The sequence below is a fragment of the Channa argus genome, chromosome 10 (genome assembly GCF_033026475.1).
Source record: "Channa argus isolate prfri chromosome 10, Channa argus male v1.0, whole genome shotgun sequence".
NCBI lineage: Eukaryota > Metazoa > Chordata > Actinopteri > Anabantiformes > Channidae > Channa > Channa argus.
The window spans coordinates 17,601,406-17,620,684 of NC_090206.1; the positions used below are offsets into that span (position 1 = coordinate 17,601,406).

General features: G+C 38.8%; 2 protein-coding genes across 5 annotated transcripts; one reads left to right on the plus strand and one right to left on the minus strand.

The window, feature by feature from the left end:
- Positions 1–3: 3 nt before the first annotated feature.
- Positions 4–8,392, plus strand: nox1 (NADPH oxidase 1). Of its 2 annotated transcripts, XM_067519241.1 has the most exons (13): positions 5–153; positions 397–492; positions 903–1,013; positions 1,915–1,999; positions 2,969–3,114; positions 4,483–4,676; positions 4,755–4,881; positions 4,957–5,049; positions 5,135–5,376; positions 6,949–7,111; positions 7,346–7,492; positions 7,587–7,711; positions 7,925–8,392. In XM_067519241.1, exons 1-13 carry the CDS (start codon positions 109–111, stop codon positions 8,049–8,051), a joined length of 1,701 nt encoding a protein of 566 aa, XP_067375342.1. In that variant the 5' UTR covers positions 5–108; the 3' UTR covers positions 8,052–8,392. The 2 variants fall into 2 exon arrangements, with proteins under 2 accessions (XP_067375343.1, XP_067375342.1); XM_067519242.1 differs by lacking the exons at positions 7,587–7,711; positions 7,925–8,392 and having other exon boundaries at positions 4–153; positions 7,227–7,365.
- Positions 8,393–8,881: 489 nt separating this feature from the next.
- On the minus strand, positions 8,882–19,216 carry cstf2 (cleavage stimulation factor, 3' pre-RNA, subunit 2). Of its 3 annotated transcripts, none has more exons than XM_067519244.1 (14): positions 19,068–19,216; positions 18,759–18,837; positions 18,136–18,305; positions 17,889–18,025; positions 16,604–16,723; positions 16,302–16,424; positions 15,091–15,214; positions 13,953–14,012; positions 11,457–11,556; positions 10,398–10,597; positions 10,135–10,259; positions 9,754–9,837; positions 9,262–9,412; positions 8,882–9,124 (listed from the first exon to the last, which is right to left on the minus strand). In XM_067519244.1, exons 1-13 carry the CDS (start codon positions 19,162–19,164, stop codon positions 9,287–9,289), a joined length of 1,545 nt encoding a protein of 514 aa, XP_067375345.1. In that variant the 5' UTR covers positions 19,165–19,216; the 3' UTR covers positions 8,882–9,124; positions 9,262–9,286. The 3 variants fall into 3 exon arrangements, with proteins under 3 accessions (XP_067375345.1, XP_067375346.1, XP_067375347.1); XM_067519245.1 differs by having other exon boundaries at positions 9,255–9,412; XM_067519246.1 differs by lacking the exon at positions 13,953–14,012 and having other exon boundaries at positions 19,068–19,215.
- Positions 19,217–19,279: the final 63 nt, after the last annotated feature.

Consider the following 19,279-nt stretch of genomic DNA (forward strand, 5'->3'; position numbering starts at 1 on the left):
GCCCGTTTCTCTGTAGATGAGGGAGGAGTCCTGCCTCGAAGGTATAAAATCCAAAGTGCAGCCAGAGTGAAGATGCAGTGAAGCTCGAGGTGAGATCAAGCGGTTAACATGGGTAACTGGATTGTCAACAATGGACTTTCAGCCTTCATATTGGTGAGTACTTCACATTCCTTAACTGAATATATATATATTTTTAATTTTATTTTCGAATAGTGAACAGCAATAACAGACGAGTGAGCGTTTACGCACAGATTTTATGCGCAAAATGGCGAAAAAAAAAACAATTTTTGCGCAGAAACTTGTGTCTTTTCCATAATAATAATGTTAATAAAACCTGTGTTTACAGTGAAAGTCGTTTGTTTCTTAATGGGATCGTTATTGGGGCTGTGTTTGCAGGTGGTGTGGATGGGTATCAACATCTTTCTTTTCGTCTGGTTTTACATCTTCTACAACACCGGGGATCAGTTCTTCTACACGCGTCATCTTTTAGGGGTGAGTACAGGAACTTTTTACACCTCTGCAAGTAATACATATCAGATATGTGTTCTTCATACTCTGGTCTTTGCTTTGCGTGGAAACTACTAATAGAGTAATGCAAACCTAAAAATACAGAAGTGTAAGTCCAAGATCTGCTTATCACTAATAATCATACGGAGGCTAAAAAAATCTGTAAGTATTGTGTGTTCTAATATTAAAACACCGTACGTCTTTATTTAAATGAAATCATGTGGGAAACCCTCTTAGATTGATCTGCTCACAACTCATAGATCTTATCAGAAGTACAGCATTATTAAATATAACTGAAGCATAAAAAGTAAATACTCAACAAAAGTACTATTAAGATGCCTCCATTGCTTTTCTTAAAGTCATATAAGAAAAAAAATGTGTGTGTTTTACTTCAGTCTGCCTTGGCCTGGGCCAGAGCTCCTGCAGCTGTGCTCAACTTCAACTGCATGCTGATCCTTCTCCCAGTGTGCAGGAACCTGCTCTCTCTGATCCGAGGCTCCTTCGTGGTAAGAATACCAATCAGAAGAAACATAACGGCGAGGTGCATTCAAGTCCAAACGTCATTTCACATGCACTTTTGATTTTTCTGTTGTTGTTTTTATAGACTTTTGCTTTTATTTGGGAGAGTCTAGTGAATAATTTAACATAGGGAGAGAAAGAATGTTGCTAATTCATAGGCTAGAGCCTCGAAATTTCAAAAATATTAAAAACATTTTTAGAGCCAGTCCCAGGTGTTACTGTGTCAATAGCGGGGTAAAGCCTGGACAGGTCACGAGTCTATTTCAGGGCCAACACAGCAAGACATACAGACAGACAAGCATTCACAGTCACACCTATAGACATTTTAGGCAGTTACCTACATGATGAGGAAGAAAAATCCCAGAAACCTAGTAACTGTTCATATTTATTATTTGAAAGGACTCAATTAAATAAATGACCCACAAAGATGCAAGCAACTCACAAATGATGAAAACTGACACATAACATACAAAAAAATGACACAAAACGTTCAACAATGAACTGATTGATTTTTTTAAAAGCAGACATCGGATGATCACAAACACACAAAATGACAAGAGTTATAAAATTACCACAGTCTCAGTATAACAAAAAAAGAAACGTTTTTTGTTTGTTTGTTTGTTTCTTGTCTGTTTTGTCTACATCTCTGCTTATAAAAATGTTATATAAATGAAGCTAAACATAAAATAACCAAAGATTTGACAGTTATTGTAATGAAATTCGATGGTGACACTGTAAAATGGCTTTTTGAGCAATATTTTGCTATTTTGCTCAGACAAAGAGGTGTTTTATGTTCATACTTTAGAAGGATATTAGGAAGGTTTCTGATCTCGAAAGATGTACTTTGGATGTTGATCTGTTCACTTCCTTCTGTCTTTGTCTTTCCAGTGTTGCAGCAGAACAATGAGGAAACAACTGGACAAAAATTTGACTTTTCACAAGCTGGTGGCATACATGATAGCGCTGATGACAGGTGAGCCGAACCATGCTTTTTTCTTTCATTTCTAATGTTTTCTTGAATGCACAAACAGTTTGGGTGTATTGCTGTTACGAGAACATTCTGACAACAATCTTTATTTTTTCATGATGACAGTAACTGGAACTGGATTAGTTATATAACCAAAGAAATGAACATTGTTTAGATTTGGTTATTGCGATTTTAGGTTTGTGTTGTTTCTCATTTAGGAGCTTGTTTTTCTAGTGCCATGAAGATAAAAAGGGAGTGGAGAGAGTGTATTTATTAAAAATAAATGCTTTCTGCTCTTTGTGCAAAATGCAAAGTTGTGTTTTACTACTTTCTACACTCTGTAAATTTGACCTGTAACTTATAATAGATGTTCAGCTTATTTACAGAATGACACCGAATAGTTAAGACAAGTGTTCAGTTCATCCTGGTGGTGTAATAAAACAGAGGTTGATACGAATGAAAAAGATTGTAACTTTATATCAGAACTTATTGTTTTTCTCTTCTTCTCAAATGGCATAAAATGTGACCATGTTTTTGTCTTCTCACCTTACTCACCACACAGAAAGACACACACACACACACACACACACACACACACACACACAAACACACACACACACACACGGATCAAATTATTTTAAAGGTTCATGGTTAAGTTTAACTAAGAGGAATTGGAGGCAAACAAAGCTCAAATTAAATGAGGAGCGTTTTCTCCATATTTCCTAAAAATGATAAGAAGAAACCTAAAATAGTGACCTAAAACGTTGTAAATCTATTTTTTAAAAACAAATGTTTGATACCCTCCTGTTTCATTAAAAAAAAAAGCTGAAACACAATCTCACCCAAACATCTGTCAAACTGTTATAAAAAAGTCTCAAGTATCAACTTTTTTCTCAGACAAAAGCAGATCTGACTATGAATGAACACGTAGAAGCAAAAGCGGCAGTAACACGTCTCCTCTCTGTTCTCTGACAGCTGTGCATACAATCGCCCATTTGTTAAACGTGGAGTGGTTAAACAACAGCAGACAAGGAGTTTATGATGAACTCAGCCTCGATCTGTCCAAGCTAGGGGATGCAGTAAACACCACCTTTCTGAACCCAATCCGCATAAAAGACATGGTAAGTCATCAGCTAACATCAGTGAAATTGTTCATATTGAGCAAAGTGAGGCCTGTAGGATCAGTGGTAGAGCATTGGGCTGGGATGCAGAAGGCACCCCACCAGGTGTGGCCCTGCCCAACCACCACGGGCAACCTTGGTGCCAGTCTTGAGCCTGGAGTCTTGAGTCTGGTTGTGGCAGGAAGGCCATCCGATGTAAAAACACATGCCAAATCAACGTGGGAACACAATCCGCTGTGGCGACCCCTGAAGGAACAAGCAGAAAGACCTTGATCTATGTTAAAATAGACCAAAGCAGCTTCTGGGGAAATTCTTGCTTTTGCCTTGTTTTGTTTGTTTGCAGGTCAGTGAAAGATTAAGCTGGTTAATTACATGTATATTGGCTCATCAAGCTTAAATAACTTCACATGGAAATAGTCCTATTTATCGCTCCTACTATTAAAAGTTTGAGTAAAAATTTGGTTTTCCCCAATAAATTATATAGTGGAATTGAACTAGAAAGCAGAAAGAAAGGAAAAAGGAGTAATCTAAGGGACCACTACTTAAAAATTGGATTGAAATAAATATTTTACATATCTAAATAACTTAGACTGGCACATTTGGTTTGAAGTTAATAACTAATTAAACTAACTAAATAACTATAATATTCAACACACAGTTGGCTCATAGGAGCTTGAGGCAACCGATCAGTTTCTAGTGTAAAGGATCTCACCGTGTGTAAATTATTGTTCTGAAATGTGACAACAATAAAAATTATTTTATTCCCATAAATGTCAAGCAATATGAATGAAAAATGGTTAACTTTGCAGGTATTTTGATATAAAGCAAAGTATTGTGCATTATCCACCACGCTCACACCCTGGAAGAGTTTGAGGAGGAGTTTATTGAGAAAAAGGAGCTTTCTTTGTCACTTGAATGGGTTCAGCAACAAATGCTGGTGAATAAAACATCTCTGGTTTGTAAGTTGGAAGTGTAGAAACGTGTCAAACTTGTTCCACCACAGCAAACACAAATGTCACCAACATGAAGAGGAGAAACCTGCCAAAAACGGTCTGAAGGGTTTGTCAGCAGCTTTGAGTACAGAATAATGACTCCATAATTACAAATATCAACTGATAGAAAAACATTATTATGATATTATGGAAGATGTTATAGATTAAAGAGATGAGCATAAATTTGTACTCGAGAAAAACTCAGAGACACCAAGTAGTCCTCCTGTGGGGAGCTCGAAGGCCTGTACTGTACATATAAACATGTCTTTCAATCAAAAACCGATAAAAATACAGCAAAGAGTACACTTCCTCCCTGTGGTCGTGTAAACAACAGCTCATTCGTCCTCATTGTGCATCTCTTCTTCTTGTGTCCCAGAATCCGCAGTACATTCCAATCTACTTTGCCTTCACCTCCATCGCCGGACTCACAGGGGTCGTCATCACCCTTGCCCTCATCCTCATGGTCACGTCCTCCATGGAGGTCATCAGACGTAGCTACTTTGAAGTCTTCTGGTACACGCATCATCTGTTCATCATCTTCTTCGCCGGTCTCGTCTTTCACGGAGCCGGGTAGGAGCCCAGTCTGTGTTCATTTTGATAAAATGTTGTTACTGCCAGGCTTGTTTTACCTGTATGTCTTAACTGCAGACGCATAGTACGGAGTCAACAGTCAACAAATCCACCACACATGGTCACTGTCTGTAAAGACCGCAGTGATGAGTGGGGACAGATTCCAGACTGTCCCGACCCTCAGTTTGCAGGAGGCTTCCCACAGGTTCGTCTTTTTCTAATTTTAATTACTTAACTGATGCTGATATGTTGTCTCTGACTTAAACTCATATAATTTCAGACCTGGATGTGGGTGATTGGTCCAATGGTTCTGTATATTTGTGAGCGTCTGCTGCGTTTCATTCGTTACATGCAGGCAGTCAGATACAGGAAGGTACGTTTGACTCATGATTCATCTTCTGGCTTCTGAGTTGCCGTTGCAGCATTAAAGTTATTCAAACTGTTTGTTTCACACTAAGATCGTGATGCATCCATCCAAAGTGCTGGAGCTGCAGCTGGTGAAGAGTGGTTTCAAAATGGAGGTGGGGCAGTACGTGTTTCTCAACTGCCCCGCCATCTCTCATTTGGAGTGGCACCCGTTCACCATGACCTCTGCTCCCGAGGAGGATTTCTTTAGCGTCCACATCCGCTCTGCAGGGGACTGGACTGATAAACTCATCCACATAATGCAGCAGCTACCTGAGGGAGCACAGGGACCCAAGTAAGTACTTCTAAACCAAAGTACACTTCCTGTTGTCTTACTCATTGGTAGGAGTGATGAGGGTTCATTGTGACTCATATCATGTGAGCATTTTATCCTGCTTGTTCCTTTTGGCCTTTCCTCACACTGCATTAACTCCTACATAACACAGCAGTCCACTTAGATATAAACATGGGACAACTTAAATTAAGAATATAATTAATACCAATGTCACACATTTTGCTTCAATCACTGAGAATAACTTGTATAAAAAAAGACCCACATAAACTGGACTGGGGATAAAACCACTGGGGATAAAACCACTGACCCTGTGTATTATAACTGTAATGTTAGTTATGTTAAAAATTCAATGCGGAGAATGCCAAAAAATCAGCCATGACTTTGGTCAATTAATAATTGCATTAAATTATTTCCACTCATGTTTAGTTCTCAGCCTGCAGCCTGGATTAGCTTGTTTGTCTTTACCAGAAACCTCCACCACTCCACTGAATGTAATTTCTTTATTCTCAACTTAAATCCTGTTCAAAATGATGTGAATTGCCATAACTCCAGAGACCATGCACAGCTGTCCCAGCACGGTCTGAGAAAATGCCAATTTTAAACATATGAGGCAATATTTGTTAAAAATGTTTCCACCACATGCTTGGAAATGAAGAAACTAGTTATCCAGTGAAGCATGTGAGTGTCTGGCTGATGTGTTTTTAGTTTTTGGACAAAAATGGAGGTTTAATGTGAAAAAGGCTATTTTTAACAATAAGCTAAAAAAACAACAACAACAAATTTTTACCACCAGGTCTGTTCAGTAGCTGTTCTGGAAGGTTTGCTTATTTTAAATGATCTGCACCAGCAGCCGGAGCTGCTCAGTTGGAAGTGTAGCTGTCAGAGATCAAACATATGATAAGGTAAAGGTTTTCAGGGAGCCAATAAACATACCTTGCGGTGAGGTTGTTGCATCTTATGTTATTGCTTTGTATGTAATTTTAGCATGTGTTATGCCTGCATATTTATGAATTGTATGCTGTGATATGATGCTTTGGTCTCTGAAAAAATAAACACTACATAAGCAACTGACGTCCAACTGACATGGCTTACATGTATTTACAGAGGAGAATGTACTACAAGGTATATTGTTTCCAACCTGCGTGAAAGTTTACATCACTTAAGTTTGCAGGGCTCATAATTCTGTGGCTGTGGTCCATCATAACAATATCTGGGTCAAAATAAAAACATGCAACAATATTTCAATGAATCTCCGCGAATTCTGCACAAACTTCAGTTTGAAAAAAAATTAAAAAACATTGCAACGTGCATCCAAATTTCTTTTAGAAAAGCTGTCATGAAATTACAAAAAGTTGATTCTTATTTACTATCGTTAAACTCAGCCTAGCTTGGCTGGTTTGGCTTATGTGCTGACCCATCCAATTTTTCTCTCCTATGCTGTCAATGTATTGTTTAAATAGATGTGTTTTCTTGAAAATTTAGTTTCTGCTTAACGTTTCCAGGTCACAATTTGACCTTTTGTACATGTAGTTTATTTGCCCTGGTCACTTACTGTGTATTATGGTTTTTCAGAATGGGTGTAGATGGACCGTTTGGCACAGCCAGTGAGGACGTATTTGACTATGAGGTCAGCATGCTGATTGGCGCTGGCATTGGAGTCACTCCTTTCGCCTCCATCCTCAAGTCCATCTGGTACAAGTTTAAAGAGTCAAACCCAAAGCTGCGCACCAGAAAGGTAGCAAGCCAAACACCTGACTGATCAGTCTGTTTTCACTATTTAAAGCTGTATCCATTTCATCACCTTGACACATTCCAGTGATTGACAGGATCTCTTATTGTCTCTTAAATAGCAGGCGTTGTGTGTTTTCACACACACGCCCCGTGTTAGAGGAAGAGTCATCAGAAGCACGGCCAACTCTTTGTGAATGCCTTATTGTTCAACATTCCTGCATCTGCTTCCTGGTTATAGATATACTTCTATTGGCTGTGCCGAGAAACCCACGCCTTTGAGTGGTTCGCCGACCTCCTGCAGGTGCTGGAGAAGGAGATGGAGGAGAGAGGCATGGGGGATTTCCTCACCTACAAACTCTATCTGACTGGGTGGGATCAAAGCCATGTGAGCGTGTTAATCTATCATCTCACACATCACAAGTCCTTTGTGACCTAAACTCAACTGTAATATTTCATTTTTTTCTGACATTTTGTCACAGGCTACTCATGTGATGGTTCACTTTGACAAGGAAATAGATGTGGTCACTGGGCTAAAACAAAAAACGCACTATGGCAGACCCATCTGGGAAAGAGAGTTTGAACAAGTCCGCCAAGAGAACCCCACGTAAGATTAAATTCTGACAACATATTTATTGAATGGTTAATAAAGTTAATGGTTTACTAATCTACTAAGCAAAAAAAATTTTAGACGAATTTGAGAATATACTCAAGTGCAAAAAGCTCCGAATTTCCCTTCATTACAATACTTGATTAAAATATCTGTTATGCACCTTTTAATCTGTTCATTTAAATCTAATTTATCGTGTTTTGTGCTCAGCTCTGTGGTGGGAACTTTCTTGTGCGGTCCTGAAGCTCTAGCTAAAGTCTTGGAGAAGAACTGTGCCAAATACTCGGACGTTGATCCTCGGAAGACGAAGTTTTACTTTAACAAGGAAAATTTCTGAGTGGGGAAACAGCATTTTGTTTTTAGGACAGCAGTTCAACATGGATTAACTGAAGACAATTGATGATAAAACTATTAGTCAACCTGAGCTGGGTGTGTTTAGACATACTGTGCTGTCCACTGATAGCAAAGCACGACGTGTTGTTTCACCACTACTCAGGAGCTGATTTTTACAGCTTCCAGTGATGTAATGAGTTGTGGCTCAGCTGTTCAATCACAATATATTCAGCTTTAATCTTTCTGCCCTGGTACTTGAAGATTATAAAGAAGAAGCCTTTTACAGAAGCCTTGTGAGTTTAAGTAACTCTTTAAAAAGGTTTAGTTTGTCACACAGGACAATAAGGAGAAAATCAGTTTAACAGCAGAAATGTGAAAAATGAGAAATGATAAATTCAGTGATTAATTTTTTTCTATTGAACTGATCATTTATTAAGCTTTTAGAATTTATTATGCCTTTAAAGGCTTTGTCCGTTATAATGCTTTGTAAATAGGTTTGTTGAAATACATGTGAATTTGTTACAGTGTACAAAACTTTTATGAACTATAAGGAAAAGTTGTTTAAATTTTTTTAGCGTAAGCAATTTTACCCTTCTTCCTGTAAGGTGTTGTGTTACTGAAACAGGCTTCTTGGAAACTTAGTGTTTTATAGCCTGTCAACATAATAGGCATTTCCCCATGAGAATGATAAAGTAAAACCTAAAGGAGGAAGAAAGCAGTAAGTCTGGTTAATCATCCATGAAACATATGGGAGTAGTTGTGGTTAATAAAATTATTAGTTATGACAATTTTTACTGTATGTGCCAAACTCCTTTCGAATAAATGAATAAAGGCAGCGATGTTGTTGTTTTATTGACAAAAGAGTATCCACAAAGTCTTAAGAGTGTTCATGAAAACAGACTGATTTGGAGGAAAACAAATGAAATCACAATCATCATCCTCAAGTGTTTTGAAACCACAAACTCAGTCTTACACTCTCCTACAGTAAGCAGACAATTGAACTTAAAGAAACAAAAACAAAACTATACAAAAGTTAGATGTCTTAAAGTTCAAGCTGAAGGTGATGGGATCAGGATCCTGAAATAAAAAAAATAAAAAAATAGCATCAGGCATCAATCAACGAGTTGCTGTGTGCCAGCATTTCATAAATCAGAATTTTCCAACAAGGCTGAGTGACATGATGGAAAGGAAATGAAAAACATTCCACCTCTTACTTGAGGTTTTTCCACACTCGGACTATCAAGGAGCACCACTTGCAGTCTTCTGAATCTGCTCCTTAAGGATGAGTATGCTCTGCCGTTGCTCTGGGGGCAACATGGCAATCTGTTCTGGGGTCAACTGCAGGACTTGCATGATCAGGGCAGCCTAAAAAAAACAATTGGAAGTTAAATGTGTTTCAATGACAATCAAAATGAAAGAAAACGATGAGATGTATTGGTGTTGTGTGAGGACAGCAGAATCAGAATACCTACATAAAAGAAAAGCTTTTATGGTGTTAAAACCTAATGTTTTAATGTAACGTCTGCTGCATTTACAGTTTCCCCTCTCACTGATGCAGAGAGAATGAGATTGCAACAAGGGCCTGTTTTGGTTTTAATTTTAAGTTTAAGGGTGTGTGTCTGTCTTTAATGTGACATTTTTGACATTATGAACCTCGGTATGGTGCCTCAATCACGGAGGTATAATGGGAGTAAAGTGACACACACCTTCTCCTGGTCCTGTGTGGACACTTGGCTCTGTCCTGGGCTGAAGCCTCCACCTGATGCGGGAACACCTGAAATTCCAGGACCCTGCAGGACACAAACACAGAGTTGATCTAAAGGGGAATATTCTATCAGTTTAAGCAGATAGACATGACTTTTAAAATGTTTTCTGTGTTTTTCTGATTCATAGACAAATTCTTGATGAGTCAAATGAGAACAGATTAATTTCCTTATGACATTACATTCAGGAAACAACATTTCTTTCTACTGGCTGGCAAGATCATGTATTATTTCTAGTCCCATTTTAAAACATAAAAGTTACATCCTCTTGTAACTAACTGTCAAAAATAAAAAACAGACTAAAACATTAGATTCAGCAATTACCGGTCTTGCAGGTGGAACAGGGTTTGGACCCATGCTATGTGGAATGGGGCCTTGCATTGCTCCCGCCATTGGAACCCTCTGTCCCGTGACTGGCCCGCGAGCGTCCATTGCTCTCGGGTCTCTGCCTGCAGAGAGAAGCAAAACCGCTCACACTTAATGTTTGTTTGATCTTAAAAGACAATTTAGGGTTTAGTACCTAAAACATTCAAACGGAAATGTATATAGTTTTTTACAGTTTTTTTTTTTTAATAGAGCAGCAGTACCTCTGGTTTCCATTGGAGGTCCCCGTGGCTCCATCATCGGGGGCCCTCTGGGGTCTCCCATCATATTTCGTGGTTCACCCATGGGTGGGCCTCTCATGTCCATTGGAGGTCCTCGCATATCGGGAGGGGGTCCACCTGGCATTTGGGGGATATGTACTGGTGGGGCTTGGTGAGGTGGTGGAGCTGCCATATAACCCCGACTGAATAGAAAAGATACAAAATAAAATCAAAATCACAAATGGATAGGCCATTCAGATCTTCATCACAGCAAACTCTCTGTCTGATGCTGGTTACCATCGTGCAGCACTTTTTCCTCTAATGTGTTTCATCGGCGATTAACATTTTTCAACATAAGAGGAAGGATCATTCCTATTCCCACAACTTCAATTCACGTCTTTGACATTTCTGTACGTTTATCAGCTGACAAACACACAGATATCTACTAACATTGCTTGGTTTATCAGACTGATCCATTTTCTGCTGGGGCTTTAAATAAAAGCATTCCACTAGGGAAAAACAAGAGGCCTTTTATAATGAAGCCGTCACAGGAAATGTCTGCTACTGATGTTCATGTTGACAGCAACAGTTCATGAGTAATGAGGCGACATTTGTCTGTCACTCGGTCATTGTAAATTTTTGCAAAGGAAAAGTCACAGCAGCAGTGAACTGCTAACCAGCTATTTTCACAATGCAAATAGCAAAAACAAACAGGCTCATTGGAGAGTGTTTGTCACCTCCAGAATTCTGTGCTCTACAGTATTAAAACATGATTGAGCTGGAACTAACAACTCCTTTCATAACTGATTCATCTGACTATACATTTTTTCAATTAGCTAATTATCAATTGAAAAATGCAGTGTCACAGAGCATAAGGTGATTTCATTACATTATTTTCCAAACAAAAGCCCTAATTATACAATAGTCAGTAAATCTGCACGAGAAATTGAAACTAAAATTGTTTTAATTTCTCTTTAAATCACATCTTTAATGGCCTTAGCTGACAACCCTAATCCCCACAGCCTGTTCTACTGAGGAATGTGACATTGGTAAATTTCTTACTTTGGGTCAATGACCTCTCCTGTGACCGACAGCAGAGTTCCTCCTCTGGGATCGTTAGGACCATCTCCCAGCAGGCCTCTGGGGGGGATGCCACCTGGTCCTAGGAGGAAAAAAAAGAAAATAAATTAAATTATTCATTAAGGCACATACTATTCACTGACCAACAAATGTCTCGTGACTGACTAAAATATTAAAATATAATACTAAAATGGGATGAAATTCCAGATGAAGGAAACTAGACATCTATTAAAAGGTGAGTGCTTGTCCATGGTGGTTTATGTCAGGAAGCAACCCAAGTAGGTGACATAAGCCCATATTAAAGTAATCACAACATCCTGCAACAGCCCAATGTCACAACACACAGTGAGACATGTGTAACCAGGAAAACAATGTACGAGGGGAAGTAAAAAGTCATCATGTTTTAATTATATTAAGGGCAAGTTACAGATTGAGAACATATATTCTAAATCTGTAAGAACACATATTCCAATAAAATGCACAGTAAACCGGATGTATGTATGTTCCTACTTGCTTCTTGAAACTCTGAACTAATTTGGCCATGAAAACATAATTAACCAGGAGGTATGCAGACAGAAGATGAAAGAGCAAGTTTGTCTGTGTCCATAACAGGTCTAATAACATGAATACCGAGACCCCATAGTAGTAAGCTAAAGGATTTTAATTTAAAAAATCCAATATGGCAGGCTTAGATCTGTACACGACAAACTATCACACAAGGCTTAACAGCCCCTTTACTTCTATGAGCAAGATGTCATATCGTCTCACTTACTGCACTGCTACAGTTAATCTCTGCCATTAAAACAGAGAATACATGTTATTTCCAATTATTTTCATCTCGATCTGGTCATAAATAAAATTAAAACTCCTTTCTAAAAATCCTTTTTTTAAAATTGCAAATTAATGTACAATATATGAATGTTCATTATTACATGTTCAGAAGGTAATTTGAATTAGTTTCTAAACAAAAGCCGTAGTTCATTTTTGCCAGGTGCAGTGAGCCATGATGTCTGAAAGCAGACGCGTATGGAGGAGACGTGTCATGCCAGTTACTGACTGACCCGAATATGACTCACAGTGCCATGGCAACAGCACTGTGGATACAAAATGTAAAAAGAATAAATTTTGAGGCTAAAGGCTCATCCAGTTTAAGATTCTTAACATCTACCTTGCAGCGAGTCAAGTCTCCTTTGGTCTTCTTACACCAGGCTTCATTGTTGAGAGTCTTTGCCCAACTTTCCCAAACCACAAACAGCACATTGCAAAATAACCCCCAGGGCCAAGCTAGCATGACAGTTTTTAGGCCTTCGGTTTCATGGAAAATGTAAGTCAGAGCTTGCCCTTTGCATTTTAATGTTGAGGGTTTTACTTTTAGTTCGGCAGAACTACAACTTTATCCAGTGTCAATAGCTGTCCACTACTCGGATGGCCCACACCTGTACACGAACCACAGGTCAATCAGGCACAAGCCAATAAACTGGCCAATCAGAGTAGCCAACCCGCTGTGCTTAGCTGATGAGGCCTGTAGCTCTCTTTTTATCACCCTTACAGGAAGTATTTTTAATGCTTTTTTACTGATATCCATCAAACAGTACAATCCAGCCCGACTGGAAAATAGGTGAAGACAGAGAGGCTGACATGTCTGCACCAAGTGTATTTTTTGTTTTCTTAAGCTGACCTACCTACCTCTGCACGTACGACAGGTAAATGTGTGCTGACTCCTTAACATATTTTTTTAACAATGGCTCCTCTCCGTTTAAGTTTAGTGTTCGTCATCATCTTTGTAATAAACCGTTAATTTAAATGGTAAATGGTCTGCACTTATATAGCGCTTTTCTATCACTCAAAGTGCTTTACACTGCTTCTTATTTACCCATTCACACTCACAATCACACACACACTCATACACCGGTGGGGGAGCTGCTATGCAGCTGGCCAACACTCACCGGGAGCAACTAAGTTGGAGTTCAGTGTCTTGCTCAAGGAGACTTCGACATGTGACCGAAGGAGCCGGGGATTGAACCAACAACTGTGAGATTGGTGGACAACCGCTCTACCTTCCTGCGCCACAGTCGCCCCAATTTAGACCACTGTTCTGATCCTGAGCTTTTTTTGTGTTTTGTGCAAATATTTAACCTATTAAAAATGTTTGCACCTGGCTTAACAGCAGTACAATTTTCTGTTTTGGGATTTTTGCTCAGATTACAAATCACATTAAATCTCTTAATCTCACACAAATTGTTTCAAGTTATGTTTTCTGTTGAAACCTAAATAATCTATACCTAAAGATTCACTACTTGTTTACCGTTTGTAACCCATCTGTTTAGAATAGCTTTAACATCTGTTCACCTTCTCACATTATAGTTAAAAGAAAACTGAAGAAACTAAAACTAACTGTCAGATGTACTGTAAGTATGGACAGTGGTCATTCCATAACAGTCCTAGGACCTGACATGAACTGAGGGAGTATAGCGATACCTTGAGGCCGCTCGATAGCAGCTTGCCCAGACGATCCTGTGGGAGAATGCTGAAGGTTTCCTGAGCCAGCGTTAAAGTAAAGAGAACAGGAGACAAGACTCAAGAGAGCAAAGCAGCACTTAAAAAGCATTTCAAAGCATGCTTAGAGCATTGTTGTACATGCACGCACACACCAAAGCGTGAAAATGAAACTTCTAGAAACTTAAAATTGACACATGGTACAAAAACACAGGGGCACAGTAAAGCCAAATTTTTGCGAAAAAAAAAAAAACACATCGGCTTTCTGGAACAGCATCCTCAACACAAACCTCCACAAATTAAAAGCCTCTGGTGACACCTAGTGATCCCAGTGAGCCATGACATGTGAAAATGGCAATGAAGTAAGAGTTATTTTTCAGCATTTGAGCTGCCCACAGCACTTTCATTACTGAAGTCACTTTGACATTAAATGGAATAAAAAGTATAAATTTTAGATACAAATGTTTTGTGATTGGCCAAATCTAATTTTCAGATGCTGCTTGAATGAGTTTTCCACAGGAAACATAGCACTGTGGTGGTTCACTGGAAAAACCACTTCACAAAAACCTCGCACTAAACAGTTGATTGTTTTTAGGATCAGCCCGCAGACAAACCTTTGTTAATTTTGGCTTACTTATTACATTTTTTTAAAAAGGTCGCTGAAGTATGGCATCTGAATATTTTTACAATTTTAGTATATAGACAATACTTCCAGCCATCCATCCATCCATCCATTAATATTAACCACTCATCCTGTTCAGAGTCACGGGGGATGGAGAGGTGGGGTACACCCTGGTAATGTCACTAGTCTATCTCAGGATCAACAGAGAAAAATACACAGACAAACAGACATTCACCCTCAAACTCACATGTACGGGCAATTTAGAGAGTCACCAAATAACCAGGTTGAAACCATGCAAAGTCCAATGCTGCCATTAATACTCACACATAAAATAAATGAAAAACCTCTAATTCTTTAAAACGTTAAACATCTCATCAACAATATAGATATATAAAAACAAAAACAGGGAAACAATGCAACAGAAACCGATAAATAAACAAGACTCTACCACATCTAGTTCAGCTGGTGATGACACGAAGCAGACACTTTGATAATTACCTGGAGGTCCGACTGGTCCTGCTCCTGGTCCTGGTCCCGGTCCTGGTCCAGGCATTGGTCCAGGGACAACACCCATGTTGGGGGGCTGCATCATCTGGGGAGCTCCATTGATATGCATTCCAGGCTGTTCGTTTTCCAGAATATTAATAAGAAAACAGTGAAGTCACAATAATGGTTATGAGGTAATTATGAGGTTCTACACCATAAAAAAAAAAACACAAAAAAATCTCACTATTCTCAAAGATCTCACTGTTTATTGGAATTTAAATTCACTTAAGTTTTAAATAGGAAACAGGAGAAAACTGTGGACTAAATGGAGAAAACAGCGGCAGTAAAAAAGTATTCCCCTCCCTTCAAATTTTAATTCGGCTTTTTGAGCAGCAGAAAAGTATTTTGGTGTTTAAGTAGAACACATCTCTACATGAACTCTAAATTCAATAAAAATTTAGGACAATTATGTAATAATTAATTACATAGTTATTCACAATTTATTCACTATTTTTCAGGTGCATCTTTGGCAGCATTTGCACCGATAATCCTGTGTAGCTAGTGAACATCCTACATGTGGAAATAGTCTTGTATCCATCCCCTGACTTCCTCTTTTTAATTATGTTTTCATTGAACAAGTACAATTTAAGACTTTAAGACCTTTTTAGACAAATTGCAATGGCCTTCATGTGGGATAAAGTTAGAAACGATATGCAAAAAAAAATAAAAATAAAAAATAAAGTTGCATTTTTATATATAATAAATGAAAAAAATACTTTTTGCAGTGTTTTTTTTCTTTTTTAATTTAAACTGAGTAAATTCCACAGCATCACAGCTTTATATAGGTGTAGATGTAAACCTGTACTTTAAAAATCATTTGCTAATACTACCAGATATATGGAGTCCTCTTGCACTGTTGTGGTTTGAAATTTTAAGCAGCTAATAAGAAGCCTACAGGGGTGGTGTATTGTGGGGAAATAGTCCTTTACTTAACTGATATTGATAGTGTCATTCTCTGACGGAAAAAAGAGGGGCCAAATGAATTTCAGGAGCCCAACCAAGTATATAGTATGTATGGTAAACACAAAGATGGTCTGTGCAGGACTCCGGTCAATATTTACCTGCCTCAGAGTTGTAACATCAACTGCTTTTTCAGTGCAGGGAAAGTTTGCTGAACAAAGAGTGATGTGATTGTTGTTTTAGAAAAATACTGTTCTACCTACCCCAGGCTGTGGCTGAGATACTGGCACACTGGGCTGTGCAGGAGGTGGATTAACAGGTGGTGCTCCTCCACCCTGACCACTGGGAACCAGAGGCTGAACTGTAGTCTGACGATGGAGCATTTTCTGAATAAAAGGAAAACCCATCTGTCAAACAATTGTTTTCGTTCAGAAGTGCAGACTAACATTTAGATATACTGACAAACGAAAAGGCCAGGGTTAAGATATTATTTTGACCAAGCATAAAAGTAAGACCAAATAAGATTTGACTAATCTTTTCATTCTCAATGCGATGTTTCTCTCACCAAGGCTATCTCAGGGTCAACAATCCGCATGACCACTTGGGCCTGCAGCAGAGCATAGGCCAGCTGAGGGTTCTGCAACAGCATGTTTCTTGCCTCCTGGGGACTGTTCTGCACACACAACTGGGGAGATAAATCACATTTTTACCAAACAGAACCTTGTAATCTGACATTACAGAGAAGAAAAATCATATTTACATGTAGACAGTGCACACAAAAAAACAACCCATCGCTCATAGGTAAAAAGAGCTCCTAATGACAAAAAGAATAGCTTTGTGTTTTAGGTTCATAAGTACCTTCTGAATTACACGATTCAGATACATATCGCTAACCAAATAATGCAGCAGATTTCAATACGACAGTATCTGTGGTCTAAAGATCAAAGCCTCACAGCTCAGATTGCGATCGGCATATGGAGCTGTTCGACTAACGCAAGCTTTAGTGCAACAAAACACTTTTTCAGTCGTGAAGAAACGTCTTCAGCGTGTCGTTTCTTCGAGCTTAATGAAGCAGACTGCCAGCTGTGCAAAGATAAAGCGTCTCTGGCAGAGCTGAGAGGGACAGACTGTACAGCACAGCCTCTCTTAATGAAAGGCAAGGAAGAGCATCTGCATACAGTTGCAATCCTGAAATGACTCAAACGGAGAAACATGTGTCATAGACTAAAATGAACGAGTGGCATTATACATACAGTATAAAAGGTGCCATATAGGAAAAGAAACACAGTACAACAATTCCCAACATTACTCCCCAATACAGGTTCCATTTAACTTTATAACTTTGTAATATTTTCTAAATTTCTGCAACCGTCACTTTATTTAATAACATTTGGTTTTGACATTAAGTTCAAATTTTATTCTAGCTACCTCAAAAGCACTAGGAGAAGCATAGCATCCTCAAGACACTAAAATACTGCAATTTGTGAGAGCAAGATAAAACATCATTTGGGGGAATGTACTGTTATAAAGAGATCTGTGTGTCAATTCATCTGAATACATAAAACAGCATAATAAATAAACACCACTGATGTACCGGTTGCAAACACTGATTTATAACGCTATGGATTATGTCACTCAACTTCCTATAAAGCAGTACGTGACCAGCCATTGCTGACTAACAGTCAAGCAGTTGAAATAAACCTGAAAGATTAAGATGGTTAACTTCCATCAAAAATGCTTAAAATGTCTATAAATAAATTAAAATATAGAACTATACAACATGTGAAAATGTTCCATGCCAGAAGCCGCTAAAATAGTTTCTATTAAATAAAGGCAGTAAAGCAGCCTACCTTCATCTGTTTCATAAGTTCAAACATCTGCTCTGGCGGCAGACTGGCCACAGCTCGGCTGATGGACTCTGGGGCTTCCTCTGGCTGGACACTATCTCCATAAGGAGACTCGATGATGGGGGCTCCTGTTCCCAAACCTGTGTGTGACAGAAAGTGCATGTAACTTTAGCTTTTCATAATCATCTCCAAATTCAGTGAAATAAAGCATCTGCATTTGAAATAATGTCAAGGAAAAACAAATGTTTACTTTTGAGCTCCTCCTTGTTTTTCTCACTGGCTGCATTGTCAACACGAAGAGCCCGGCCGCTGAACTCTCTTCCATTCAGGTTCCGCATGGCACTGAGCGCTGTCTCCTGGTCTTGATATTCACAGAAGCCATATCCCTTTGGCTTTCCTGTCTCCCTATCATATACTAACCTGAGAAGAAAAAGACGACAAACATGGTCATGAAAAACTCCACTAACCCTAGGTGAGAAATTCTGTCCCCCCACCAAAATAAAAAAAAGAATGACAGAAGTGTACAAGATTGGAGTGTTGTCACCTAGGAAAGTCAGACTTTTAAAAGAGCACAGTCCAGTTCCGCTTACAGCTGGGCTAGTCATGGAGCAAACATTAGTTACAGGAAAAAGGAGAGGTTGTGCTTGCGTTTAACATTTCCATAGCTCCTACTTTTTTTTTTTTTTATTGGTGCATCGCTTCAATTTTCGAGATCTTAAACAAGTTAACACCCATGTGTGGAAGACAATAGAGAGACACCATACAAGCACAATTTAGAGCTAGAGAAATTTGCCAGAGAAAACACTGTAACTCATGAAGGACATTTAATATACATTCTTTAAACACTGGTACATAAAACCTTCCTCTACTCACCTGAAACTGACAACAAGTCCAACTTCAGAGAAGATGTCTTTCAGCTGTTCTTCTGTGGCTTCATACGGTATATTCCCCACTAAAGTAAGTGATATAAGTAAAGTTACGATAACAATTTTTTACACCTTTTCACTCAAGTATTTGTTTTTTCAGCTTAAATGTCCAGTCCCTCGTTCCCTAGCTAACAGAACAACTAGCATGCTATCACAGCTAGCATGCTTTCATTCATTATCCGTTTCTTTATCGACTTATTGTGAAGATAACGGATAAAACCATTCGTACCCGAGGGAGTAACACTAACAAACTTACCGAAAACTGATCGTAACGAACGATCAACGGCTGGGTCTCTGTTTGCAGCGGCGGCGGCAGCGGCAGCAGCCGCAGCAGCAGCAGCAACGTTCGCCATCTTGGGGACAGAAATAAATGTGACACCAGGATGTTCAAATGAGACGGTATCTGCTTGTGTAAAAAGGCCCTATTCTAATAGCAACAGCGTGACCTTTCTTAACCCCTTGATGAAT